This window comes from Triticum dicoccoides, chromosome 7A (assembly GCF_002162155.2).
Source record: "Triticum dicoccoides isolate Atlit2015 ecotype Zavitan chromosome 7A, WEW_v2.0, whole genome shotgun sequence".
Lineage (NCBI taxonomy): Eukaryota > Viridiplantae > Streptophyta > Magnoliopsida > Poales > Poaceae > Triticum > Triticum dicoccoides.
In genome coordinates, this window is record NC_041392.1 from 635,353,738 (window position 1) to 635,381,497 (window position 27,760).

The following is a 27,760-nucleotide window of genomic DNA, read 5'->3' on the forward strand; positions in this document are numbered from 1 at the left end:
AGTCACCTGACTTATAAGTCAGATGACTTAAAATCAGTGACTTATAAGTCACGCCTATTTGGTTGTCATCTAACTTATAAGTCACCTAACCAGACCTTTCCACCTTATTTTTTAATGTAAAGGTGACGGGACCCACGTAAAAGGGGGTGACTTGTAAATTTTAAGTTGGGGTGGAGCGACTTATGACTTATAAGTTAGGGTGACTTAAAAGTTAAGTCCGTTTGGCAAAATAAGTTATTTTTTATATTTTTCGATTTATAAATTGGTGACTTATTTGAAACAAACAGGGCCTATATAAGGTCATAAGAGTGATTTTGGCCTAAAATCTTGCAACGACCTCATTTCTACCGCTCCACCTCACCACGAACGGTGTTCCCAATTTTTTATTCTTCCCGCTCAAACAACCGCCTCGATCCATTTCCCGTTCCTCCTCCGAAGCCGTCCCCCAACCCACGCTGACGCGGCGCCATCGTCCATCCATGGCCGCCGCCGCGTCCTACTTCTCCGGCACGGCGCTGATGCCGTCGCAGCGCGCGGGGGCGCCCGACTACTCCGCCGCCGGTGCGGCCACCCCTTCCCCCTCCAAGGTTCGTCCCGCGACCCTCTCGTGGTACTAGCCCTTCCGCGCGCCGTCTCCGCCTCCCCCTAGCGCTAACTCCGTCCATCCGCGTGTCCTACGCAGGCGCGCAACCCCCGCTACTCCGGCTGCGTCCCCGCCACCGTCCTCCACATCTCCCGCTCCCTCGCCGCCGCCGCGGCGAACCACGGCGGTGGCGGTGGCGACCCCGTCTTCTCCATCGACGGCGTCGAAACCAGCAACGTGATTCCCCTTCGCGCCCTCAGAACGTCTCCTGGGACTTCATATCTGCTTGGCTTCGCCTAATTTTGTGTTCGTCTGGAAACCCCCAAACTCGTGCGCGCAGGTTAGGGTTTTGGGGAGGGTTGTGAGCATGTCGAGCAGGGAGACCGACGTGTCGTTCACGCTCGACGACGGCACCGGGAAGATCGATCTCGTGCGGTGGTGAGTTGCGATTTCTTTCACCCCTTCATGTTTCAACTTTCAACTAGATTCGGTACTGCTGATGTGGTGCGGTGTGGTTGACGATTTTCTGGTATTGTAGGATCAATGACGAGACAGATGCTCGAGAAGCGGCTTTCATCCAGTATGTGATGTGTGATACGCTCTGATATGTGTTCAATTTTAGCTTGTTGGAAGTGTTCTGATATCCTAGTATGTTTGTCCGGCTTGTGTTTATGAAGGCATGGAGTGTACGTCAGGGTTCATGTGAACATCATGGGGTTTCAAGCTCAGAAGCATGGATTTGCTCGATCTATCCGGTAAGGGAGCTGGATTCCTTTAGTGTTGATGTGCTGTGCTGGTACTCATCTATTTGTTGTACTAGAAAAGCTTTTGGTTGCTTCAGTTTTCTTATCTGAGCCATCTGACTGTTACTGATCTGGTTTGCAAAAATCTGCAGCTGGGTTGTTTTCACAGTGCGATTCACTGGAACTTAACCTTTGTTTGGTTGTTCAAAATTGTGCTCTTGTTGTCTTCATTATTTGTCCACCTCCACACCAAGTTTTGTTTTGTTCTAAGATATTGACTGTTTCAAAGTTTATCTGTGGATGATATACTTAAATGCAGTTCTTGCAGAGGTTTTGTGACTATAGCATTTGAATGGAACAATGTCTTGTTTGTAATGTATTTATGGTTATTGTGAGTGCTGTGCCAATTAAACATCCTTTGAGGGGAAATGTGTGAGATACCGAGGATAAAGGTTTACATCCTGTGCTTTACTTGTCTATGTATTAGTGCACATGTTGCTCTCTTTTAAAATCTTGATTGAAGATTTTCAATTCTCAGAATAGTTATCTCTGTGTCAGTTTGTTCTAACTAGGTCTCTTGTACATAACTTCATGGATGACTTTGTTTGAAAGTATCATTGTTAAGTTACCGTTGTTTGTGGAAGATAACACTAATTTTACCTTTGGTTCTCTATTTCGTAATTTCAGCTGTGCTTTGGCTAACATGTCCATGGAAAGTGAATCTCAATACTAAGGTTCACCAGTCATGTTATGTTATGGTTACTGAATGATGCATACTGTCAGTAATGTTGTTCTGATTATGTATCCAGTGGTTCTTGTGCGTCTTCTCCCTCTGAGATATTCCTTTTATAAAATCTGAAGTGTACTGCAATCTGAACTACTGGACATATCACACAAGCTGGAAACTGAACTAGTCGATACTTGATACCTGCTTTGCTGTCTGTCCTATATTTCCACTTTCCATGGTTAAAACCCCATAAAGTAACTGTTCTGTGGACAGCTCATGATTGTAATTTTTGTTTATGAATATCTGAGGAAATTATATCTTGTTAATTTTCTGTTCTGGGAGATCTTATGTTTCCACCGGTTATTGTTTACTAACACTTCTTACTTTATTCTAACTCTAATTCTATTAACCTTCTTATATTTCCAGCCCAGTTACCAATTTCAATGAAGTGGTGCTGCATTTCATCGAATGCATGCACGTGCACATGGAAAATACTCAGACGAAGGTACAGAAAGCAAATATTATATTTCAGTCAGTGTTCTAGTATTAATTTGGTATGAGAGACACCATTAATGATCATTCTGTTTCCGTTTTAAAGATGCAAGGGCAACTCCCTCCAGCAGTTCAAACAAACGCTTATACTCATGTGCCTTATTCTGGTGGAATGAGAGAACAGCAAGTCCATTTTACTCCTCAAGTAAACCAACGGCAACTCCCACCTGCAGTTCGAACAAATGCGTCTACTTATGGGCCTTTTACTGGTGGTGCGAGAGAACATCAAGTTCATTTTACTCCTCAAGTAAATCATGGACAATTTCCTCCTCCCAGAGTTCAAACTAATACATCTACTCATGGTCCTTTCTCCGGCGGAGTGAGAGACCATCAAGTTCAGCTTGCTCCTCGACCTCAAATAAACCAAGTACGGAATTTTATGACAATTCAGTTTCATGAATTCCTTGGTAATGGGAAAGCGTACTTGTCTATACTTTTGTTGGTATATTTGATATTAATTTTATTATCGTGAGCTGCCGATTATATACTTGAGATAGCCAATTATCTGGTCTCTTCTGTAGCCTCTTTCTTTAGCGCCTTCTGTTTTATGTACCAGCTTATATCCCTAACTTGCCTTGTCTGTAAGCCTCTTAACTGACTGTGAGATATTTTCTTGCGTAGTTTGCAGCTTACTCAGGCACTGGTGGACAACAGTATGATCTGCAAAGAATGGTTTTGGAAGTTCTGCAAGCACCTGATATCCTGTAAGTTTAGTTTCTCTGCCAGAAGTGGTAAAAGGTTGCATATCATTATGGAACTCTTAGCTTCTGTTGTAATGGTTTGCTTAGTTAGGTGTACGTATGTTCACATTTTCCAAATTCTAATCCTGACCAAAGGTTATAAGCTGGTTCCAGCCTTTCCTTTGTCACATTGTCAGTTTATTTTGTATATTTGTAGGTCTGGTGTCTAGAATTGACCTTTTCATGGTAACGGGGAATGATCAGAAAGAGTAAAAAGGCTTGTTATATTTTTTCCATTGCCTTTTAAGTCCAAGTTGTGCTGCTTCTGCTTGAGTAAAGAAAACTTGATTGGTCTGTTAAAGCGGTGCCAAGTTGTGCTACAGTAGACTAACGGTATTGATAACACAAATATATCATGGAATGGTTCGAAACTCCTAATCATGCATAGAAAAACAAGAGTGCTTACTACTCCTAGTTTTCTGTACAAGCAAATCATTTTTTTTAACGTTCATTATTACTATGTACTCCCTCCGTCCCAAAATAAGTGTCTCAACTTTGTACTAGCTCTAGTACAAATTTATACTAAGCTCAAGACACTTATTTTGGGACGGAGGGAGTATTGCGCTCCTTAAAGAAAATTGTAGCCAGGTTATCGAGACGCACAATGGGTCTACCGATTGCATGATCCCTTTGTTTGAAGTGTTTCAATAAATAATTCAAGTGACAGGTTGAGCTGTGGCTGGATACTTCAGTGGTTTTGTTGTTTGAGGCATTCTGACACTTAATGGATCCCCGTGTAACTTTTCATGGCAATGAGTTCCACTTACACATTGCAGCATTGGGCATCCTTACCGCAATGTAGTATGCATCTGATGTCTTGCCTAAAAATCAGGAGCTCTTTTCTAATAATAGACCTGAAGCTGCTTCAACAACCAGGCTGATCCAGATCAGTATTGAATTGAAGAAAGTTTATTTAGGAGATATGTACTGACTGTTGCTTCCCGCAGACCCCTTGAAAATGGCGTACATGTTGATGAAGTGGCTAGAAGAACTGGAGCGCCAAAAACAAACATCATGTACTACCTCTAACTTTTTGTTTTTTCCAATTGCTGCTTGCATGATCTGAGTTTGACCTGTTTACAATTTTGCTGTACAGGGAGGTTATCAACTTACTTGCTGATACAGGGTTCGTCTGTTGGACCATTGATGACTATCATGTCAAGTCTGTGTGTAATGGTTGACCAACACAGTAATCTTCAGAACTAATCTAGTGAATGTGAGATCAGTTTGGCTATAGTTACTACTAATGATCTACGTGGAACACGATGTAAGTGCACTGTTGCAAACGTTCAGTGGTTTGACTCAGTCTTCCATTTGACAGTCGAGTAGGTGATACCAGTACCACCCCTTATATTGCTAAATACTCACGTTAGTACGTTGCTGTTTTACTGGGATATACTATGCAGTATGTTCATGCTTGTGTGCTTGCGTTATGTTATGTTACAACACTTTTCTAGTTTTTCCTGCTTATGTGACTGATCTTATCCTTCTGTTTACCTCTTCTTTAGCCTCTGCTGTTTCCAACTGATTTTATCCTTCTGTTTACCTCTTCTTTAGCCTCTGCTGTTTCCATGAGCATAGATTATATATGAGTACACTTCTGTTCGATCCCATAAACTTTTGCCTGGTAGTTTGCAGTTGAACTTGCTCCTCAAATGTACTATTCTGTCTTGTCCGATTCATTGCACCATGGAGATAAGAAACAACAGGGACTAAAAATAGGGGTTCGGTCTGACAATTAACACACCAATTTGTCAGGTCAACCACTATTGGTTTTACTGGTTAGGGTCCTGAGTTCGATGCATTGTCTTCTAGTTTAGCTTATCGTTTCTTTTAGGTTGTCTTCCCAAAAGAAGTCTTATCTGCTTTGACCAATAATTGTGTACAAGAGCTCCTTCAGTTTGCCTACCCGATGTGCATTTCTCAGATGGTGTCTGCTGATCGTAGGCGTACACGTGCTATCCAAAAGCTAGTGTGTCAATAATTCTTAATCCTCCTATCCAACTAACACCAGTTTGCTAGTGCATGGATTAGTGTCCGAACCCTCTACGTGTTATCTTAACCCATCTGTAGTATACTTTTTCTGGAGGTCACCTATAATATTTCTTCATAGATTGAATATAGAGTATAGATGGAACAAGTCAATTACCTGGGTTAGGTATTCTCTGCTTCATGCTCTGCTATGTTTTGATGTTTGTTGGGTCCATAAGGTCTTGTTCTCCTGTCATTTCTTTCCTGTTTTATTATCAAAGGCAAATCGTTTCCTCCATTTTCTCGTCAGATGTTGATGTGCAGCTGTACATGCCTTCTTGCTCGACATGCTAAACCCCATTAAGTAGGCGAAAAATAGAACATGGCAGGTTTTAATCTTAAATTCAGTGAGTTGTATTTTATGCATTACTCTCGTTTGTCACATATTTGCTGAATTAATAAATATAGGACCAGCAACTAACTGGGCATGCTTATCTGGATTTTTGCTGATGATAGACAAAGACAATACTGGTCTATATTTTAATGGGATCCCTATTTTAATTCACGCCGGGAACATCTATAAATTCGCCTTAATGGCCTGCATTATCAACGTGTGGTCCTTGCAGTCAGTGTCTACCTTTCTGGAATCTGGCATTGTCAAACTACTTGCACTTCAGGAGAATGGAACGATACATCAAAAATAAAGAGTTGCGCATTTGATCATCTGTTAGCTCATTTCATTACGAGATGTCGGCACGCAAAATTAGGTAAATGAAAAGTATTTTCCTTGGCACGAAACGCTAAATTGCCCAGCAATTTCATCTACATTTACGCAAAGCATATGTCGCATTCTTTCGTTCTCGTCAGGCATTTTTGCTGGTGGCCTGTCCGCAGCCATCAACCATCGTCAGTTCTTGTCACGCATTTAGTTGGTGCGGCCGTGAACATCGATCATACGCTTTGCATGATGTGATGATTCCCGCAAACTAATCTTTCTTCTTCGTAAGATCGTGTCAAGAAAGAGATGGGCGGATTGATCGTGTCAATGCAGTGTTTGCCAGTGAACGTTTTTCGTGTTTCTGGTGATTAATTAGATTAGAAGAAAAACGGTTGCTGTTTTCTCGCGCCGTGCGTCTCCAGATCGCTACCTGCGCGCACGGGCCAGCCTTACGTTAGCCCACTGCCCAGTGCCCACGGTAGGTTTGACTCTGCTCTACTGAACACGCCCCGCTGAATCCTTCCCGGAGAGAAGCGAGCAGGTGTGTAGTCAGATTAGGTCGGACTCCGCACGCCTGGATCAGGATTGGCCATGTAGCTGCTCGTCCTTGCTATGATTGGCCTTGGGTCACCTAATCAAAGGCCAATGAGAGGTGGGGTTTTGGCGACATTTTTTTGTGTGTGTTCCCCTTGAGATTCTTTTCGTGAGCAAATCCCTCCCTCGGTCAGTGGCAACAGGTGTAGAAAGAAACCATAGTATTCTGTCAGACGAGAGTTCAGAGCTCAGTCCAGAATGGTTCTGGCGGAGCACCAAAGCCAAGCACCGCACCGACCGAAAGGTGCCGTCCGGTTTGGGTGGACGCCACTACTATTCCTGAATAAACCCTACTATTATACCACCTGGCCAGTATTTAGGAGTGAGGAGCACGCACGCACGCACCAATGATCCGGTGACAGTGCGTGCAGCTACAGGCCAACGCGACTGTATCCCACTTTAGTACTCCCCTTTTCAGCACAGGTTGCTTTCAGTTTTTAATAAAAGAAAGAGAAGGAAGAGGTTGCTTGTCAACCAACCTCGCGTTGATACATGTTACTGATAAGCAAGTTGTCGCAGAAGACGAACACCTTGCATGGGAAGCTGCCCGAGGAGAGAAGAGAACACCTGCTGCACTTGCCCACACTCACGGCCACATGATCGACCGGTCCCTGTTCCCCTCGCCTTTTATGAGGAGCATGCCGCTCCATTCCGGGGTCCGTCCAAGAGGTGTGCAAGGAGCCAGGGCAGGGGCACAGCTCAACCTGTCCCGAACCGCCATGCCACGGCGCTGCACCGCGTGTCGTGGCCACGAATGCGCTACCAGAGTAGAGTATACTGAAAGCGGCACGCACACCTGGCAACAACGAACCAACTGCATGCGTCCATACAAACTGGAATCCAAGTACCCAACCCAACCCAACCGGAGCAGCCAGGTACCACTCTTGGTAGGGCAGGCAGGTCGGTCGGTCGGTCTCTTTCCCTGAACCGTGCCCGACAAAACCCTCGGTCTGCTTTGCATTACGCATTGCACGCGAGCACCACCATCTTTTCCGTCCGTGTCGTGGTCAGCATACGGGGGTGGTTTTTACTTGCCTCTGTTAGACTGTATTTACATGTATATTGTAACGTTGTATACCACCTCATTATATATATATATGATAGGCCACCCCTAAAGGATTGTGCCGGTTCCCCCCAAAGCCTATTGTCTTACATGGTATCACGCTAGGTTACGTCCGCTTCCGCCTAAAAACCTTAAACCGCCGCCACCGCCGCCGCCGCCGCGCCCGCCGCCGCCGTCGCCCGACTGCTATGACGTCCGCCGCTGCGTCTGGCTCCACCGTCACCGGTTTTCTGCCGGCCTCCCTCGCGGCACTTCTCTCGAGGCCGCTGGATGCCGCCTCCCTTCAGGCGCCGATCGGGACACGGAGCGTCGGCTCCCTCTTCGCACTCCCGCCGGCTGCTACTTCGCCCGGGCAGGCGCTTGTGGCCCACACCACCGCCGCCCCGTCAACCGCGGCTGTCGCGCCCTCGGCCACTGCGCCGCTGGTGGCGGAGGACGTCGCGCTGGCAGGCTTCGCGGCGTCAACCGCGGCCATCGCGCCCTCTGTCACTGCGCCGGCTGCCCCTCCGACTGTCTCCACGGTGTTCTCACCTCAGCCAGTCTCCTCGATGGGACCGCAGCCGCCGCCGCCGTTTCACTTCGGCCATCTCATCACCATCAAGTTGTCGTCGGACAATTACATTTTCTGGCGCGCGCAGGTTCTTCCGCTTCTTGGGAGTCACTACCTGCTTGGCTATGTCGACGGCTCTCTTCCTTGCCCTCCTGCGCTGGTTGACAGCGTGCATGGTCCGGTCTATAATCCGGCTCACCGTGTCTGGACAGGGCAGGATCAGGCGAACCTCTCCTCCATCCAGGGGTCGCTCTCTCCGGCCGTTGCTGGGCTTGTTCTCTTCGCCAAGACATCCCACGAGGCATGGACTATTCTTGAGCGCTCGTTTGCGGCACAGTCGCAGGCTCGTGTATCTGGGCTCCGTCGCCAACTTGGGGAGTGTCAGAAGCTTGATTCCACCGCCACTGAGTTCTACAACAAAGTCAAGAGTCTCGCCGACACGCTGGCCTCCATTGGACAGCCCCTCACCGACTCCGAGTTCAACTCGTTTATTGTCAATGGTCTTGATGAGGAGTATGACGCCCTAGTCGGGATCATCAATGAGAGGGGCAACTCCACGCCCATGCCAGCACACGAGGTCTTTTCACGCCTCCTGCTTACTGAGCAACGAGTCGAGACGCGCCGATCCAGGGGCAACGGCGCCCTCTCGGCAAACGCCGCCACCAAGGGTGGTCGCTCCTCTGCTTCATCCAGGGCTCCTTCGGGGCAGTCACCACCACCCGCCTCGGCCCCTCCTCCTACTGCGACGCTACCAGGGGCTGGCGGTCCACGTGTGTGCCAGCTTTGTGGTCGCGATGGGCACTGGGCCTCGAAGTGTCACAAGCGCTTCCAGCGGGGTTTTCTTGGTCTTGGCAATGACGGGAAGGATACACGCAACTTGCTCGTCAGGTCGCCATGGCTGATCGTCCGCCGCCGCAGAAGCCACAGGGACACACTCAGTCCTACTCCATTGATCCCCACTGGTACATGGACTCTGGGGCGACAGAGCACCTGACTAGTGAGATGGGGAAGCTTCACACTCGTGAACCCTACCATGGCTCCGACAAGATCCACACCGCCAATGGAGCAGGTATGCACATCTCTCATATTGGTCAAGCATCACTTCTCACTAGACATGCCAATAGGAGTCTTCAACTTCGCAATGTTCTTCGAGTTCCATCTGTGACACGTAATCTTCTTTCAGTTCCTAAACTCACTCGTGATAATAATGTGCTTTGTGAATTTCATCCTTTTGATCTTTTTATTAAGGATCGGGGCACGAGGGACATTCTTCTTAGTGGGCGGCTCTGCCAAGGTCTCTATCGTCTGGAGCATCCTGGCGTCGCTCGCGTCTTCAGTGAAGTTCGGGTATCTCCGTCACAGTGGCATGCTCGTCTTGGTCACCCGGCCACACCTATTGTCCGGCATGTTTTGCGTCGTCATGAGCTTCCTAGTGTGTCTAGTAATAAAGATGTAGCAGTGTGTGATGCTTGTCAGCAGGGGAAGAGTCATCAACTTCCTTTTTCGGAGTCCAGTCGTGAGGTGAAACATCCTTTAGAACTTGTGTTTTCAGATGTATGGGGTCCTGCTCAGACTTCTGTTAGTGGTCATAATTATTATATCAGTTTTGTTGATGCTTACAGCCGCTTTACCTGGCTTTATCTTATCAAACGTAAATCTGATGTGTTTGACATTTTTGTTCAGTTCCAAAAACATGTTGAACGCCTTCTCAAGCACAAAATTGTTCATGTTCAGTCGGACTGGGGTGGCGAGTATCGCAACCTCAACTCCTTCTTTCAGTCGCTTGGGATCACTCACCGTTTAGCATGTCCACATACACATCAGCAGAATGGTTCAGTAGAACGTAAGCATCGTCACATTGTTGAAGCTGGTCTGACTCTTTTGGCCCATGCATCTGTTTCGTTTCGTTTTTGGAGTGATGCTTTCACCACTGCATGTTTTCTCATCAATCTTACTCCCACTCGTGTTTTGAATATGAAGACTCCCATTGAAGTTCTCCTTAATGAACAACCGGACTACACCTTTCTCAAGGTGTTTGGGTGTGCTTGCTGGCCCCATCTCCGTCCATATAACAAGCGTAAGCTCGAGTTTCGTTCCAAGAAGTGTGTTTTTCTTGGTTATAGCTCTCTTCATAAAGGATACAAATGTCTTCATGTTCCCACTAATCGTGTCTACATCTCTCGGGATGTTGTGTTTGATGAGCATGTTTTTCCCTTTGGCAAACTCCCTGTGTCCACTAACGAGCCACCTGTCATGCATTCATCCTCTGTTGCTTCTGACCAATTTGATGATGTTGCATATTCTCCTCTATTGTTGCCTAACCATGGTGCAGGCACTGGTCGTGGGGCTCGTTTGGAGATTCTGGAAGCGCCATCTTCCTCTTCGTCGCCATCGCCTTCATCCTCGGCACCTTCTGTTGTGCATGAGGAGCACATGGCGCCCCTGCATGGCCTCGATTTCCGTGCTCATGCACGGCCGATCGACGTCCTGGCCCGGTCGCCTCTGGCTTCTGGGCTGCCTTCGCCATTGTCGCGCCCTGCAACCCCGCCGACTGGGCCGGCCTCCTCGGTCCCCGTCTCGCCCAGGGCGTCGGGGCAGTCATCACCAGGCCTGGCCTCGCCCGCCCCTGCCTCGCTCAGGGTGTCTGGGCCCTTCTCACCAGGGCCGGCCTCGCCTGCTCTCGCCTCGCCAAGGCCGTCTGGGCCGGTGTCACCGGAGCTGGCCTCGCCCACCCTCGGTTCGCCCATGGCCTCTGAGCCCCTGTCGTCGGGCCAGTCTTCGCCATGCAGCCCGGAGTCGTCTGTCCCGAGCTCGCCTGAGGTCATTCCTGCATCTCCGGTGACCGTTACGTCTCCGTCACCTTCGCCTCCGCCGGCTCCTGCTGCTGCTCTACGTCCACATACGCGCAGTCGGAGTGGCATTTTTCAGCCTAAGCAACGTCACGATGGCACAGTTGCTTGGTTAGCGGCGTGCATGTCTGCTGCTCTCGCAGATCCATCCTCTGAGCCACGCACGTATCAAGCTGCTATGCGCATTCCTCATTGGAGAGAGGCCATGGAGCAGGAGTATCAAGCGCTTCTTCGCAATCAGACATGGACTCTTGTTCCTCCACAATCACGGGTAAATGTCATTGATTCCAAATGGGTTTTCAAAGTGAAGAGGCATTCTGATGGGTCCATTGAGCGCTATAAGGCTCGTCTGGTTGCTCGTGGTTTTGACAGCGTTTTGGACTTGACTATGAAGACACCTTCAGTCCAGTGGTCAAGCCTACTACCATCAGACTTCTTCTCTCTCTGGCTGTTACTCGAGGTTGGTTTCTTCGTCAGCTTGATGTTCAAAATGCTTTTCTTCATGGTGTCTTGGCGGAGGAGGTTTACATGCGCCAGCCTCCGGGTTTCTCTGATCCGGATCGCCCTGATCATCTCTGTCGTCTGTCCAAGGCAATTTATGGTCTGAAGCAGGCTCCTCGTGCTTGGCATGCTCGTCTTGCAATGGCTCTTCGTGCTCATGGTTTTGCATCATCAACTGCTGACTCCTCATTGTTTCTTCTTCAAAGGCCTGAGGTTACTATGTACTTGTTGGTCTATGTAGATGATATCATTTTGGTCAGCTCCTCTCAGTCGGCTGCTACTGCGCTTGTTCGCTCACTTGGTGCTGATTTTGCGGTCAAGGACCTTGGGAAGCTTCATTACTTTCTTGGTGTGGAGGTTACTTCTCGTGCTGCTGGCCTTGTTATGACGCAGAAGAAGTACTCTCTGGATTTGTTGCAGCGAGCTGGGATGCTTAAGTGCAAACCGACGACTACACCCATGTCTACCACTGATAAGCTCAATGCTGTTGATGGTGAGCTTCTTTCTTCTTCTGATGCGACCGAGTACCGGAGTATTGTTGGTGGGCTCCAGTACTTGACGATCACGCGACCAGACATTTCCTATGCTGTTAACCGAGTCTGCCAGTATCTGCAGTCACCCCGTGACACTCATTGGTCTGCTGTTAAGCGGATTTTGCGCTATACTCGTTTCACGGTGGCTCATGGTTTGCATATTCGGCCGTCTGACTCTGGTTGTCTTTCAGCATATTCTGATGCAGACTGGGCTGGCAATCCGGATGACAGACGATCCACGGGGGGTTATGCTGTCTTCTTTGGCTCTAACCTGATTGCCTGGAGTGCTCGGAAACAGGCTACTGTCTCGCGTAGCAGTACTGAGGCTGAGTATAAGGCTGTGGCCAATGCCACATCAGAGATTATCTGGGTACAGTCCTTGCTTCAGGAGTTAAGTATACCCCAATCACAGCCTCCTGTTCTTTGGTGTGATAACATCGGTGCTACATACCTTTCTGCAAATCCGGTATTCCATGCCCGAACGAAACACATTGAAGTTGACTATCACTTTGTGCGTGAACGTGTCTCTCAGAAGCAACTACAGATCAAGTTTATTTCTTCTAAGGATCAACTTGCTGACATCTTCACCAAGTCATTGCCTTTGCCATAGTTTGAGACTTGCAAGCGCAATCTTACCCTTCTAGATTCATTAGAAAGTGGCTAAGATTGAGGGAGGGTGTTAGACTGTATTTACATGTATATTGTAACGTTGTATACCACCTCATTATATATATATGTGATAGGCCACCCCTAGAGGGTTGTGCCGGTTCCCCCCAAAGCCTATTGTCTTACAGCCTCTCACAGATAACCTTTGTATTCACAACCTCGACAACGAACGGGGCAGGCGGGAAGGAGCAAAATTCTCAGCAAGCATCACGGTCGCCTCACGCAATCTTAGCCCGGGCTAAGCGCTCGAGGCCGAGGACGTTGACAAAGGGGACGGCGTGCCGGATTCCTCCTCGTCGTCGTCGAGGTCGTCGAAGCCCCACATTTCCTCCCCCTCGTCGTCCCCGGCCGCCGGCTCCGGCATCGCCCACCGCTCCTCCGTGATCTCCGCGCCCTCCAGCAGGTCCAGGACCTGTTCGTTGCAATGCATGCCACCACGATCAGATTGTTCGTCGCATACATTTTCAACTTGTCAACGTTGCTTTTACCCGCAAATTAAGCTTACCTCTGTCATGGACGGCCTCCACGTCGCCGACGCGCGGACGCACAGCGACGCCACGAACGCCAGCCGCCGGGCCTGCTCGGCGTCGTAGCCGCCATTGCCGCCGGCGAGGATCCTCGGGTCCAGCAGCGCCTCCGTCTTGCCCTCGCTCAGCAGGGGCCTCGCCTGCACTCGCATTGTTTGGACAAGATTAATTAATTAATTAACGAACGTGCGCTGCCGTGGAACGGAGGCTGGTACAACGGCCTAGGGCCAAAAATGTTTGGTCGGTCGGTTGGGTGCCCACCCAGCCGAGGAGGCTCCTGTGGGTGCCGTCCACCGGCTTGCGGCCGGCCATGAGCTCCAGCAGGAAGACGCCGAAGGCGAACACGTCCGTCTTCTCGTCCACGATGCCGCGCGTGTAGTACTCGGGCGCCAGGCACCCGAAGGTGCCCTCGATCGGCGCGATCGCCCGGTGCGTCCACTCCGTCGGCAGCCACTTGGCCAGCCCGAAGTCGGAGATCTGTTGTTACATGCGTCAGGGCTGCCGGAGCAGAGCGGAGGATCGATCGATCGACGATGGAGATGCGGCGGCTGAGTGACTGACCTGGGGCTGGAAGTCGTCGGTGAGCAGCACGTTGGAGGCCTTGATGTCCCGGTGGATGATCCGCCGCCGGCAGCCCTTGTGCAGGTACTCCAGCCCCCTCGCCGTGCCCACCGCCACGCCGTACCGCGCCTCCCACCCCATCGCCGGCGCCCCCTCCTCGCCGCCTGAGCATGCATTCATTCATCAATCAATCGACCCACGGTTCATTCAAGAAACATTGTTGGCATTAATGGCCGTGGTGCGTGCGGCGTCCGTTACGGGCGTGACGTACCGTGGAGGTTGGCGGAGACGGAGCCGCGGGCGGAGAAGGCGAAGACGAGGTAGAGGTCGCGGTCGACGCAGCATCCCAGGAGCGGGCACACGTTGGGGTGCCGGGCGTGGCCGACGGTGCCGAGCTCCGCCAGGAAGTCCCGCTCCCGGCGCTCGCAGGCGGACGCGCCCAGGAGCCGCTTCACCGCCACGGCCCGCCCGTCCGCCAGCTCGCCGCGGTACACCTCCGACGACCCGCCCCGGCCCACCAGGTTGGCCGCGCGGAAGCCGCCCGTGGCGCGCCGGACCTCCTCGTACGAGAAGCACTCCCACTCGGGCCTCCGCTCCGGCGGCGGCGGCGACGCTGCCTCCGTCTGCGCGCTGGCGTGCTCTACGTCGGGGGGCGCGTGGACGCGCTTGGCGCGGTGCGGCGAGAGGGAGAGCAGCAGCCTCTTGAAGCTGCCGCTGCCACGCAGGTACAGCGGCTTCATCGGTCGGCGGGCCTCTCCGGGGCAATGCGCCAACGCCGTCGTGCGGCTTCTTGGCTGAGCGGCGCGCGGGCGATCGACGAGGGCGAGCTCTGGTCTCGGGTGAAGAGGGATCGGAAGGAAGTGGAGGGAGGCGAAGTGGTGTAGGAAGTGGCTAGGGATCGGGCATTGATGCGTCAGAGTGCTACGTAACGCCGCGCGCGTCGTGGGCACAAGATCGCGACCGGGCGGGGCCGTGGGGCGTTTGGGTCCCGCTCCGGCCCGCGCCCGTACCGTACGTGGACCGGTGGACGCGACCCTCCATGCACCGCGCCGTTGCAGGCAGCCCAGCCACACCACCAGCAGCGGCGGCAGCAGCAGTGACACCTGAGCGTGGCTGTGGAACGAGTCTACCCAGGCCTAGGCGGGCGGGTGAAACGGAACGGGAGGGCAAGGCAGGCAGTTGCTTAGGGAGAAGGGAAGGAAGCGTTGCGTCCGCAGCAGGGGAAGGGAAGGGACTCTGCTTTCTGCTTCCTCTCTCTGTGACTCTGCCGCCGCGGTAGCTGCCGTTTCGCCACCGGCTCCAGTGCGCAAACGCACGCACGGTACGAGCCGCCAGCTCGTCTTACCGCCGCGACGTCCGCGTTGAGGCCGGCGACAAATGGGCATCCAGCCTCGGCCAAAAGATGGAGTGGAAAACGACGCGGTTGATGTTGAGCGCTTGTGCTAGCTGCGTCCCTTTGTCAAAGTGCGTCCTTGGCGATCGCCCGTACGTGCTGCTGCGCCGTCGCAACCAAGAAAAGGTTGGCGCGCGTCTGCATGTCTTTTTTTCGAGTTTTAACTTCTAAGGCAGTTTTTTTAGGCAATTTTTTGGTGTGTGGCTGGACTTCGTTGCCCTGAGCCGCATGCGTGCCTGGGCCGGCCCATCTTGCTCGAGGCAGGACTTTTTTTTTTGAAGGTGCTCGAGGCAGGACTGACGGTGCCTGGGCCCATGGTTTAAATGGGCCAGCGTCAACCGTTCGCTTGAAAGACTTGAATTTTTTTTGTGTGTGTGTGGTATATTTTTTGAATCATGTAGGAGAAAAGTGCACATGCCGTATTACTAAGCGGAAAAAACTATAGTGCAAATATTGAGGAACTGGCAGGTTTTGCTGCCCATATATTAAGGCGGAGAAAATGAAACAAGATGCAAACAGTTACAAGACCAAGGTAAGTGGTGGACATGTACCCCTTGCCTGAAAAAGGAAAAAAAATATACAATGTAATCCGGTTCAGAACATTTACAATACAGTTTAGAACGACCTTGCGGAACCACAAAACTCTTTGGAAAAAACTTGAAAAGAGGGACCAACAACAACTATAAAGAGGCTAATACAACATATAGGCTACTGAAACGTGCGACAGCTCACTCAAGCGGTCAAGCCAAAAGTAAAAAAAAAACTACAGCGGCTGATAATAACTCCAATTATAGAAAGAGGGGTTACATGGGTCAAACAACCCAAGCTAGCCATCGCCCATAAGTTAGCATCAGCTTATATCTGATCAAAATATAAGGTACATTCGGTTGACCATATCGTCGAAAAGCCTTTCGTTCCTTTCTCTTCATATGCTCCACGAGACCATGGAATTCTTTTTTTTTCTCATGTCCTCATGCATCACGCTTAATGCCATATGGCACCAAGTGATCAGGGTTGAGTCAGTGAGAGGGACGACCTCTTGCAATCCAACCTGCTGTAGTGCTTAACTCCAAAGTCAAAATTTCCTTCATATTTATGCGTGGGTAGCCAGGCCAAGGTTCAGGGCTTCACGGCCACTGGCGTGTGGGTCCTCGTGCTGGTGCATGGATTTGCCGGCAATGAGTTTCACTCAGCTGACTAGGTACGTGCATACTCTTTTTGCCTGGCAAGTGGGCCTGCTGGATGGCAGCGGACTGACCGCAGCGGGGGTTGATGAATGGTGGGTGTGCGTTTGATTCTTAGGATCAGTTGTGTGGCTGGGCATATTTTTGAAGAGAATTCGGCTATGTTTCAACAGGAACTGCACCGCCTCGTCCTTTTGGTGGTTGTGCTCTTCTAATTTTTCTCGTATGGATCGGGTACAACACAGTAGCTAGCCCGCCAGCAAGTAGCTATGGGCTGGCCAAGCCAATTTTTTTATACTATTTCATGTAAAATTACTCACAATTTTTAAAAATTCAAATTTATATAATTTTTAAATATAAAAAATATTCAATTTTTAAAATATGTTGAAAATATATAATATATACCATGATTTTTAAAATTTATGTCATAAATTAATTTTGAAAACAACGTGTGGGTGCGTGCCACAGGCGGAACAGGGTTTGCCCTAAGTTGGTTGTTCGGTGGTCGTTGGTTATTCCTAGTTTGTTTGATTGTTGCAGTCCTTTTTATTCTTTTTTTTAACACGGTACAATCAAAGTCGCTACATACACAAGCATACACTTACTCCTATGAACGCACACACACACATCCTACTCTTATGAGCACCTCCGAGAGAGTGAGCCGCATCGTAGTCGAAATAATGCGAACACCAATGTCAAGTCTATGACTTGAACTCTTGGGCTGAGGATATCACTGTTCTCCTAACCATCCAACCACAGATTGGTTCGCGCAGTTCCCTCTATTCAGAGGAGAGGTGTTATATGCACTTGGATGAAAAAAAGTTAGCCCAACTCAACCATCATCACCGATGCAAGGAACTCACCATCTAAAATCGTATACATCGCATACACATTGCTTGAATGTAGCCATGCACAACGGGGCACACACTTCATCTGGTGCCATATTTATGTATGAGAGACCGTTTTATCTTTTATTTTTGCGAGGGGAGAGACTATTTTATTTGTACACGCATGCTCCTGACGATAGCCAGTTCACCATTCCCTCAAATTTTGGTTTGTGAAAATGTCAGGTACTAACCTAGGCTGCAATTCTTAGCATTAAACTTACAGACCACAGTACAGTGTGACATCCACATTATGCAAACCATCTTTATTCAACTCATATAATGTCTGATCGAACTAAACATGAATAGAAATGAACTAAAAAAGGTCAGGTGCAAAAGGAACATAGCAGTTGGATGTTCCAAGGATTCAGCTCAACGACGCAGCTGGATGTTCCAAGGTGCTCTGTTGTGCAACAATTCGTCGATGATGAACGGACCCTTCCACGACGACTTGAGTTTGTGGTATGTCTTGTCTTGAATGAGATGTAAGACAAGGTCGCCAATGTTGAACCTCGATGGTTTCTGAAACTAATTGCCACAACCCGGTTACTAACGCCTCCTATTCCCATTGGTCGACCCATAAGACTCTTTGGCCTTTCTCATGTATCATCTATTTTTACATGTGTGACGCGTACTTGATGGACTAACCTAGTTTTGCAAAACAAGTTAAAAGAAAGTGAAACAATTGCACGATGTTATCTATTCCCGTCAAAACAAAGGGGCCTATATAATGGGGGGAGGGTGATTAATATTCACATAGGTGATGGTTGGTGAAGCACTTATTTTTCTTATTTATATGTGATGAGTTCCCCTTAAGTGACAATAGGTTTGTCATTAAATAATGTTGGGTGAAAACATTACAAAATCATGTGATGATGTGGTAAATGGCTAACATGCTACGTACTACACCCTACAATGTAACTACATGTACGACTGAAGATTGATTGGACCCAGCTACGTGCAAAACAAGAAGTAAATACATTACCAGCAATTGGGCCAATCCCTAGCAACCGATCGAACCAGTATACAACCATTTGATGGAATGTTTGGATCACTTAGATAAATAGTGACAATCTGAGCCCTCTCTTATCTGCCTTCTTTTCGTCAGGGCTCTCACCCGACCAGATTTTTTTCTAAAAACATTTGCTCTTGTAACCTTTTTTAACAAAGAAGGAGACCCGAATCAGCTTTTCTTGTTCAAGGCTCCTCACCAGAAATGTCATAATAGATATAAGAGAGGTATGGCGCTTTGGTCAATTCCTCTTTGGCATGGCTAGTTCAATAGCCAAAGTTGCTCTACTAAAAGGAAGCGGGATTCAAGGATGTAATTATAGTTTTATTTTTCCCTATCCTTCAAATTTTGCCATCTCTCATTTGTACAAACAAGACGACCTATATTCTCGATGCTAGTTATGTTGATCACCGCACAATACTCCATGAACAGGTGACAAATGTTTTCCCGGGTGTGCCATATAAAACACATCGCTCGTTATGGGAAGACCATGTTTAGCAGGTGACCAGCTGTCCAAATCCTCTCATGAGTGACCAACCATAGATTTTTTTGCATCCAAGTGGAGCCCAAGACAACTAGATCACCTTTGTTGCGGGGTTAATGATCGAAGTGTTAAAATATGATGTGTAAACTGACTTTGTCGATAAGACATCCTTGGATTCCTACTTTCATGTCAAAACATCATTGTCCTTAGGATTTAGGTGGATCTTAGACAGAGAATTCCAGAGTTTAAGCACTTGCACAAAAACCCGGATATTTCACCAATCCTAATGTGGTTTGGTAAAACTTGAAATTGCAAGGATGGCTAGCAATGGTCACTAATTGTTTCATTGTTCTTTGAAGCAATCACACCGCCAAAGGTTCTAGTTTCGGCAATGACAAAGATAAAGAGCATGCATCCTAACTGCCCGACATAGTGACCATTACAATGTACGGTAGATGAACACGTCAAGGAAAGTTGGCTGCTAGTTTAAACCTCCACATATCAACTTTCATTGAAAAGATAAACACACCATGATACTGACGAAACAACTTCTAGTATAGATGGGCAAATCTCTAGTTTCGATGCTTGGGAGGTTGTTTTGTTTGGTATTAAAATTGGAAGGTAAACCAATCTAAGAAACAAGTTTCATGAAGTGTAGTTGATTTTCCTGTAAAAAGAGTAAAGTTGATTTTTGGTGTAGTTAACAGGAAAGCAAATCAACCAGACACGAACCCCATGTTCTAAGTTCTAGTCACAAGTTCAAAGTTCTAATCCAAAGAGTCAAATAATCCTAATTATCAACAAATTGAACTCTAACACATTCCTTTTATTTAATTCCTAACTCACTTACTCCTTCTAATCCATATTAATTGCCGCTGATTTTGTACAAAATTAGCGACAATTAATATGGATCGGAGGGAGTACTAAACTTAACTCCCAATAATCCATGTGCATTGAGATGCTCGCAACTAGTCATATCCCTAAGACTACCCACAGTGGGAGTAAACATAGGTAGTAATATCACACATATCTAGATAAAATAAATGATGTGGCAAACAATAAATGAAGAAAGAAAGGAAAATAGTAACATAGCTAGTTACTAGTAGTATGAGTAAGACTAGCCACAATGGAGAGTAATATACACATATTCCTATACTATGTTACTACATTCATAGTGAGTAGTAACATAAGCGTGGTAACATGCAAAGCTTCATTTATTAGGTTATAAACTCATATTGCATTGGGACATGTGATGTTACAATAACTAGTAACTAGCTAAGTTACTACAACTACCTCTCTCCTCATTAACTCATTACCATATAAGCAAATTTGCTGAATTGACTCGATGTTACTGCTGAAGTTACTCCCACTGTGACTAGTCTAACACCACACATCTCAAAGCAAGATGAGTCTATAGCCTAATAAATGAAGTGTTGCATGTTACTACACATATGTCACTTCTCATTATAGAGGTAGTAATATAGATTAGTAACATATGCATGTTACTAGTCTATGTTACTACGGAAGCGGTGTTTCTGCTCACGAGCACACATGAGCTCGGTATCTGGGCGGTTGAATTGGCTCTGGCGATGCGATGCATTTATGGCATGAGCCAGATACGCGAGCGCTAGAAAAAGGAGTGGGAGGTGGAAATACAAATGAGCTGTGGGCCAGGGAAGACGGAGGATGCGTGGTGGTCGACGGCAGCTGGCCGAGCCGTGACTCAGGACGACATTCCTCTTCCTGATCCGTGGATCAGAAAAGTTACTTTCCGTTATCTGCATCGACGGAATGGCTGGTAAGTGGTGGGTTGGTGTGGTACAGTCGTCTTCTACCTCACCCTTCTGGATTTTGCAAGTAGAGAGAGAGCGCCGAGGCTGTGGAGAAGCGATTCAATCAGGGGGGCAAGATCTGCCAGTGGGCATGGAGTTCCTTATGCAACCGATTAAAAGGTACCAAAAGGTCTCCCTTGTTTTTCTTGTTCTTTCTAATCCCATGGAGTTCCTAATGCAAGCTTGGACCGATTTCTTGTCAGATTTATGGTGCCTGAGGAGGTTAATGATTGTGAAATCCCTATGGAGCCCCTCCATTATCCTGTGGCGGCACGGAGCAGAATCAACCCCCATTCGATGGGAAGATTTGTGCGGTAGAGGCAGCCGCTAGAGATCAGAGGGAGGATTCCCCACAGGCCTCGGCACAGTCGGCAGGAAAGATGGATCCAAGAACTTCAGGATGGGCACACAGGTATGTTAGGAATCAAGATATTCAATCCAAAAAATTAGTAGTGCAAGTCGGATTCAGCAAGTGCAGACATATGTGATTGACTGCTAATAATCAGAGTACAGACTAGGATGAATAGCAGCCAAGTGTGACGAATGAGGGATTTAGTTAGGTGCAAACTGGAAATTGAAAGATTTTTTTCAGCAACATTGGTAGTGACTGTCAAAAGGGGATTTTTCTGTCGAAATTTGCAGCATTGGTCTGAAAGCGTGGAGATAAGAGTGAGTTTATTTCAGTTCCAAGTGCAATTTGGCGAGGAAATTGTGAGCAAATTCCGAACTTTGATTGTTAACAAAAACTAGATGAATATGAAAGAGATCTAAGGGTTTCATCATCTGTACATTTTCTCCGTGGAATGGGGATATGTGGCGTTGTACTCACATCAGCAGTTGCATGCTGATTGCAGGGTTAGAGTAGGTCCTTCGTCAGCAGCATGAATACCATATCCTAACCATGGTATGCATCGTTGTAGGAGTTTTTTGGGTCGATGGTGAATGTTCCCTTCACAAATGGGGCGCGGAAGAATCTATGTGGGAAAATTAGCCATGAGCAAAGCAGAGGACGATGTACGGAAGACGATGGAGGTTTTCGCGGATGTCGGTTCAAAAGATACACACTTCACCTATCGCTATGTTAACAAGGAGCATGATGTTCTTCCTCGCATCAACCTCTTTGATCAGGACAGTCTGTTAGAAGAATGATCAATATGGCTGCTGGCATCGACAACGATGTTACATCATACTCAAACTGCAAGGTATGGTTGTAAAAATATTGATAATCCAACTATTACTTTTATTTGAAGCCTTACATAATTCCATGCTACAGTTACACGATACTTTTATCTAAAGCCTTAGACAACCGCGAGACGAGCTCACAGGGCGAAAGTATATCTTCTGCCCTGGTTTCCAGACTAACCCATGCAACAGTGGTGTTGTTCCATACCGACCTGAAGCAAGTGTCTCTGAATTTTGATACATTCTTCAGTTCTGCATCTGGTCAAGAACTATCCAGGGTAGTTACCCCACACATGTACTAAAATACGTCTGCATTTAAACATAACGTGTTGCTAATACTTATTCATATGCTTTTGTAGGAATTCCCTTGTCCACAAAGTTCGTAGGTTTATACGAATATCAGGTGTTGCTCCAAAGGAACAGCTAGCCGGGAACACCCTTATGGATCATGAGTTGATGCCCATAATCCTATGCCGCTACTCCCAGATTGACATGGAATCAGACCTAGAACCCCCTACATCTCATCGAGGTACCCAATTGAACCTTTATTCTCGGTGAGGGAGCACCTACATAATATGGTATTGCGAGTCTGTACTCATCAGCCTGATGATAGGACACCGTGTTTCTGATTGCGGGCACACCTGTACTCTTTATCTGGGCGGTTGAGGTGCATATTGGGATGTGGTGCATTAAATGCTGGCATTAGATAGAAGTGCTTCCGTAAATAAGGAAATGAAAGAATACACCTGGGTTGTGGGCCAGGATGTAAACGAGGAGACGACGTCGGCGAAGGGTTGCAGAATTAGTCAAGTTAAAGCATGTAGGGTTGTGGAATTAGTCAAACCAAATTGGAAATCTGACAATTAGTGTGAGTGTTGTTACCCTGAACCCATCTTAAAGGACTTAATTTTGTTTGGAAAGATACTAACAACCAGCATTTGAGAGTATATATTCACTAATTCAGAAATATCACTATTGTTGCCTCTGCTTTATTTTTATTTTACTGCGGTAGACAACCAAATTGGAAATCAACCCATTAGCGTGAGTGTTTTTCTTATACTGAACCCATCTTAAGGGACTTAATTTTGTTTGTAAAGATGCCAACACCCAGCAGTTCGTAGAATATATGCACTTATTCAGAAATTTCATTGTTGCAACTGCTTTATTTGGGGAGATACAAATTCAGTTGAAGGATCTGATATTATACACAGTAGTGATAAACTTCCGTTGGCTCTCCCAGGATCACAGAATACCACAAAACCAACACCAACATATAAACTCTTGCTGGAGAATTTTTTGGTGACAATGCTCGAGTAATTACTAATTAGGAATGGTCGAATAGATCAACCGATTTTCATGTTTGGTACAAGATTTTAACATGGTGTTTTGTGGAATAGAACGGTGTGTTTAAATACAACAAATAGAGTATCTTGAATTATCAATGTGTGATTTTAGTGCAAAGAGGTGACATTCTGTGTTTAATGTGACCTGAAAATGTGCCAATCAAACATGGATTACTAAACAGTTGGACAAATTAGTTGCTTAAATTTGCTTTAATTATATTTCTTTTTCTTTTTGAAGAGCTCAGTAACACTTGCTACAAAACCATCAGTTCCTATCAAAGTGGCACATGGTGTGATGGGAGATCCTATATATGACATATGCATATTGAGTACATTTTCGAGAACCATGCCAGCTTACTTAGCAAGGTCTGAAAATAAGATAATGATCCAAAGTAAGTTAACACCAGGCGAACAAATTAAATATTATTATAGAACTCTGACCAATTTTTTTCTCTCTTAATGAGTGAAAGGAATGAATATTATCTAGCTAGCACAATGTTACCATAGCAGGAGGCACTTGTTGAGTCAGAGCACTATGACTGTATAGGGGAGGCCCAACTGGCAACGGGCAACGGGATGAGACGTCATGGTTGCACAAACAGAAGTCCAGGAGGAAGGACAGCCGCTGCAATGACGGCAGAGAAGCAGCGATAAGGAAAGGAGTTGGGCCACAAGCATGATAGATCGTCAGACGAGTGGTAGTGTCCTGCGACTAGTGCACAGTTCCGGAAGAGGTGGTGAAAAGGGAGAGAGAGGGAGGAATTTATCTTTCTGGATCCATGTGAGAGGCACTGGAGGCCGGGATGGTAATTCAAAACAATTGAAACCGGAACACAAATTAGCGAGGACAATTTATTCAGTTTTCAGTAAACTAATCTACTAAAATGATTAAAATCTATCACCATAATCAAGTACTGAAACTATGTTTGCTGCCTTTGGTCAGTTCAAAAACTTATTAGTTCAGCACTTCAGGTAAATGGCCATTTACTTTGATGTGATAAAGAGATATAAACACAATTATACTGTTCAGCAATTATACTCTCAATAGGTTGAGTTTGATTATTTTGAGTAGGTTGGTTATTGTTCGATTTGAAGGGGACCATTCGCATCTATACAGCGTCCATCCTGATTACGGTGCTTGAGGAGAAAATAGTTCCATAACAGCAGAGGGTAAAATACTACTTGCAGTGGGAATTTCTATGGGAATTTGTTTTCGTAGCTGATGCTGTCAGTGCCTATGTTGGATGGCTGGTGACTTTACGTCATCGACATGGAAGAAATGACCATGTTAGTGATGGACCCATGCGAGACATCTGAGCCTATTGAGGAGATGTGATATAAGCACGAGAACAATGCAAACCTCATCCTAGATGGCCTTCGGCATTGCATTCATGCAAACATTGCTGGGTGGCATGTGTCTGCTAAGGGCTGGACGATTAACTACAACGTGGGATTGCATTTTAATTGTGATATGTAAGGCATTTGATGCAATTCACATTTGCCAGCCTTGTTCGACGACCCGGATATGGACTAATACCTTTTTTTTCGCAGCAAGGACAGCTCTTCGTTCTGAATTACATCAGGGAAGTCGATCGGCTTTACCTAGAAAATCATCTCACACCGGTAAGCGCGTGGGTAAGGGGAGATGCACATTTCTCATGCCGCAGAAAGATTTTGCTCTATTAAAAAAATGTGCAGAACCGGCTACACTATCTCTGAAGCTCCATTTGCCCATGAGGTGATTTTGATGAGAGGAAACAGGGGTGTGCTGCCAGATTTCATGATCTTGGAAGTGCTGTTCTGAGAAGTTAAGAGGTGATAGCGAAGGTAGTTTGGTTCTTGAAGATGCAAGTCTAGATGACAACCCCTAGGTTATATTTTGACACTTCGGGCAGTTGTTAGCTGCCTTGCCAGATGCTGCTGTGGTAGTGCCTGGATTCCGATGTTTGTTCAGCACTAGATACACTCATGTAAAGCAAGACCTATATTTTTGGTCTGGATGTGACCTGTTTAACTTCACCCCACATAGCTGGCGTGGAAGCTCTTGTGCTCACGGTGAACTTAAATTATGAGCGCTAAATGTACGAAGACATATCTTTAGGGCCTCTTTGATTCAAAGGATTTTCATAGGATTTTTTAAGGATTAGAATCCTTAGGAATTTTTCCTACGTTGGTCGTTTGATTCGTAGGATTGAATACTATAGGATTCTATCCTAAGGATTCATTTGTACTACATTTCATAAGAATTCTAACATCCACTTCAACCTCTTGGAAGAAATCCTTTGTTTTTTCCATGACACAATCAAACAAACTCAAATCCTATAGGGATCCAATGGACATGCCATTCCAATCCTACGTTTTTCCTATTCTCGTGTTTTTGCAATCCAATGAATCAAAGAGGCCCTTATATTATGGTTAAGACTTTAAGTTGAAGCTGTGGATGGTGAGGAGTTCGTATGCAGGATGAGAGTTTGTGTAGGATGGTGATGTTACAATTTGAATGATGTCCTTTCATTACCGTATATTTAACATCATAGCATGGCACGAGGGGTAGTTTTCTTCAAGATTGTGGTTGTTTACTGAAGGAAATATGCCCTAGAGGCAATAATAATGTTATTATTTTATTTCCTTATATCATGATAAATGTTTATTATTCATGCTAGAATTGTATTATCCGGAAACATAATACTTGTGTGAATACATAGACAAACCAAGCGTCACTAGTATGCCTCTACTTGACTAGCTCATTAATCAAAGATGGTTATGTTTCCTAACCATAGATATGTGTTGTCATCTGATTAACGGGATCACATTATTAGGAGAATGATGTGATTGACATGACCCATTCCATTAGCTTAGCACCCGATCGTTTAGTATGTTGCTATTGCTTTCTTCATGACTTATACATGTTCCTATGACTATGAGATTATGCAACTCCCATTTGCCGGAGGAACACTTTGTGTGCTACCAAACGTCACAACGTAACTGGGTGATTATAAAGGAGCTTTACAGGTGTCTCCAAAGGTACATGTTGGGTTGGCGTATTTCGAGATTATGATTTGTCACTCCGATTGTCAGAGAGGTATCTCTGGGCCCTCTCGGTAATGCACATCACATAAGCCTTGCAAGCATTATAACTAATGAGTTAGTTGTGAGATGATGTATTACGAAACGAGTAAAGAGACTTGCCGGTAACGAGATTGAACTAGGTATTGAGATACCGACGATCGAATCTCGGGCAAGTAAAATACCGATGACAAAGGGAACAACGTATATTGTTATGCGGTCTGACCGATAAAGATCTTCGTAGAATATGTAGGAGCCAATATGAGCATCCAGGTTCCGCTATTGGTTATTGACCGGAGACGTGTCTCGGTCATGTCTACATTGTTCTTGAACCCGTAGGGTTCGCACGCTTAAGGTTTCGATGACAGTTATATTATGAGTTTATGAGTTTTGATGTACCGAAGTTAGTTCGGAGTCCCGGATGTGATCACAGACATAACGAGGAGTCTCGAAATGGTCGAGACATAAAGATTGATATATTGGACGGCTATATTCGGACACCGGAAGTGTTCCGAGTGATTTCGGAGAAAACCGAAGAGCCGAAGGGTTACCGGAACCCTACCGGGAGAAGTAATGGGCCATATGGGCCTTGGTGGAGAGAGAAGGGTAGCCAGGGTGGGCCGCGCGCCTCCTCCCCCCCTGGTCCATTGGACTAGGAGAGGGGGGCGGCGCCCCCCTTTCCTTCTCCCTCCCCACTTCCTTCCCCCTCCTAGTAGGAGTCCTACTCCTACTAGGAGGAGGACTCCTCCTGGCGCGCCAATAGGGGCCGGCCGGCCTCCTCCCCTTGCTCCTTTATATACGGGGGCAGGGGGCACCTCTAGACACATAAGTTGATCCACGTGATCATATTCTTAGCCGTGTGTGGTGCCCCCTTCCACCATAATCCTCGATAATATTGTAGCGGTGCTTAGGTGAAGCCCTGCGACGGTAGTACATCAAGATCGTCACCACGCCGTGGTGCTGACGGAACTCTTCCCCGATACTTTGCTGAATCGGAGTCCGGGGATCGTCATCGAGCTGAACGTGTGCTAAAACTCGGAGGTGCCGTAGTTTCGGTGCTTGATCGGTCGGGTCGTGAAGACGTACGACTACATCAACCGCGTTGTGCTAACGCTTCCGCTGTCGGTCTACAAGGGTACGTAGATCACACTCTGCCCTCTCGTTGCTATGCATCACCATGATCTTGCGTGTGCGTAGAATTTTTTCTGAAATTACTATGTTCCCCAACAGTGGTATCAGAGCCTAGGTTTTATGTGTTGATGTTATCTGCACGAGTAGAACACAAGTGAGTTGTGGGCGATATAAGTCATACTGCTTACCAGCATGTCATACTTTGGTTCGGCGGTATTGTTGGACGAAGCGGCCCGGACCGACATTACGCGTACGCTTACGCGAGACCGGTTCTCCAGACGTGCTTTGCACAAAGGTGGCTAGCGGGTGACAGTTTCTCCAACTTTAGTTGAACCGAGTGTGGCTACGCCCGGTCCTTGCGAAGGTTAAAA

The 27,760-nt window shown here is 47.0% G+C and overlaps 2 protein-coding genes and 1 long non-coding RNA gene across 7 annotated transcripts; 2 read left to right on the forward strand and 1 right to left on the reverse strand.

The window, feature by feature from the left end:
- The first annotated feature begins 443 nt into the window (after positions 1-443).
- Positions 444-4,765, forward strand: LOC119331437 (replication protein A 32 kDa subunit C-like). The gene is made up of 10 exons (XM_037604593.1): positions 444-587; positions 683-820; positions 924-1,021; positions 1,122-1,163; positions 1,261-1,338; positions 2,480-2,558; positions 2,652-2,972; positions 3,227-3,309; positions 4,293-4,361; positions 4,442-4,765. Exons 1-10 carry the CDS (start codon positions 480-482, stop codon positions 4,524-4,526), a joined length of 1,101 nt encoding a protein of 366 aa, XP_037460490.1. The 5' UTR covers positions 444-479; the 3' UTR covers positions 4,527-4,765.
- A 2,174-nt stretch (positions 4,766-6,939) lies between these two features.
- LOC119327975 (probable receptor-like serine/threonine-protein kinase At5g57670) lies at positions 6,940-14,752 on the reverse strand. Of its 2 annotated transcripts, XR_005158780.1 has the most exons (6): positions 14,150-14,752; positions 13,879-14,042; positions 13,579-13,794; positions 13,296-13,457; positions 12,920-13,202; positions 6,940-7,663 (listed from the first exon to the last, which is right to left on the reverse strand). XR_005158780.1 is itself a non-coding variant. In XM_037601026.1 (5 exons), the coding sequence occupies exons 1-5, from the start codon at positions 14,616-14,618 to the stop codon at positions 13,029-13,031; spliced, it is 1,185 nt and encodes a 394-aa protein (XP_037456923.1). In that variant the 5' UTR covers positions 14,619-14,752; the 3' UTR covers positions 12,660-13,028. The 2 variants fall into 2 exon arrangements, 1 of the variants encoding a protein (XP_037456923.1); XM_037601026.1 differs by lacking the exon at positions 6,940-7,663 and having other exon boundaries at positions 12,660-13,202.
- A 5,763-nt stretch (positions 14,753-20,515) lies between these two features.
- On the forward strand, positions 20,516-25,466 carry LOC119329357. Of its 4 annotated transcripts, none has more exons than XR_005159462.1 (6): positions 20,516-20,787; positions 20,871-21,079; positions 21,588-21,869; positions 21,941-22,127; positions 22,209-24,665; positions 24,744-25,466. It is a non-coding gene; the product is annotated as an uncharacterized LOC119329357 (long non-coding RNA). The 4 variants fall into 4 exon arrangements; XR_005159463.1 differs by having other exon boundaries at positions 22,209-22,378; positions 23,431-25,466; XR_005159464.1 differs by having other exon boundaries at positions 22,209-22,378; positions 24,265-25,466.
- The last annotated feature ends 2,294 nt before the right edge of the window (positions 25,467-27,760 follow it).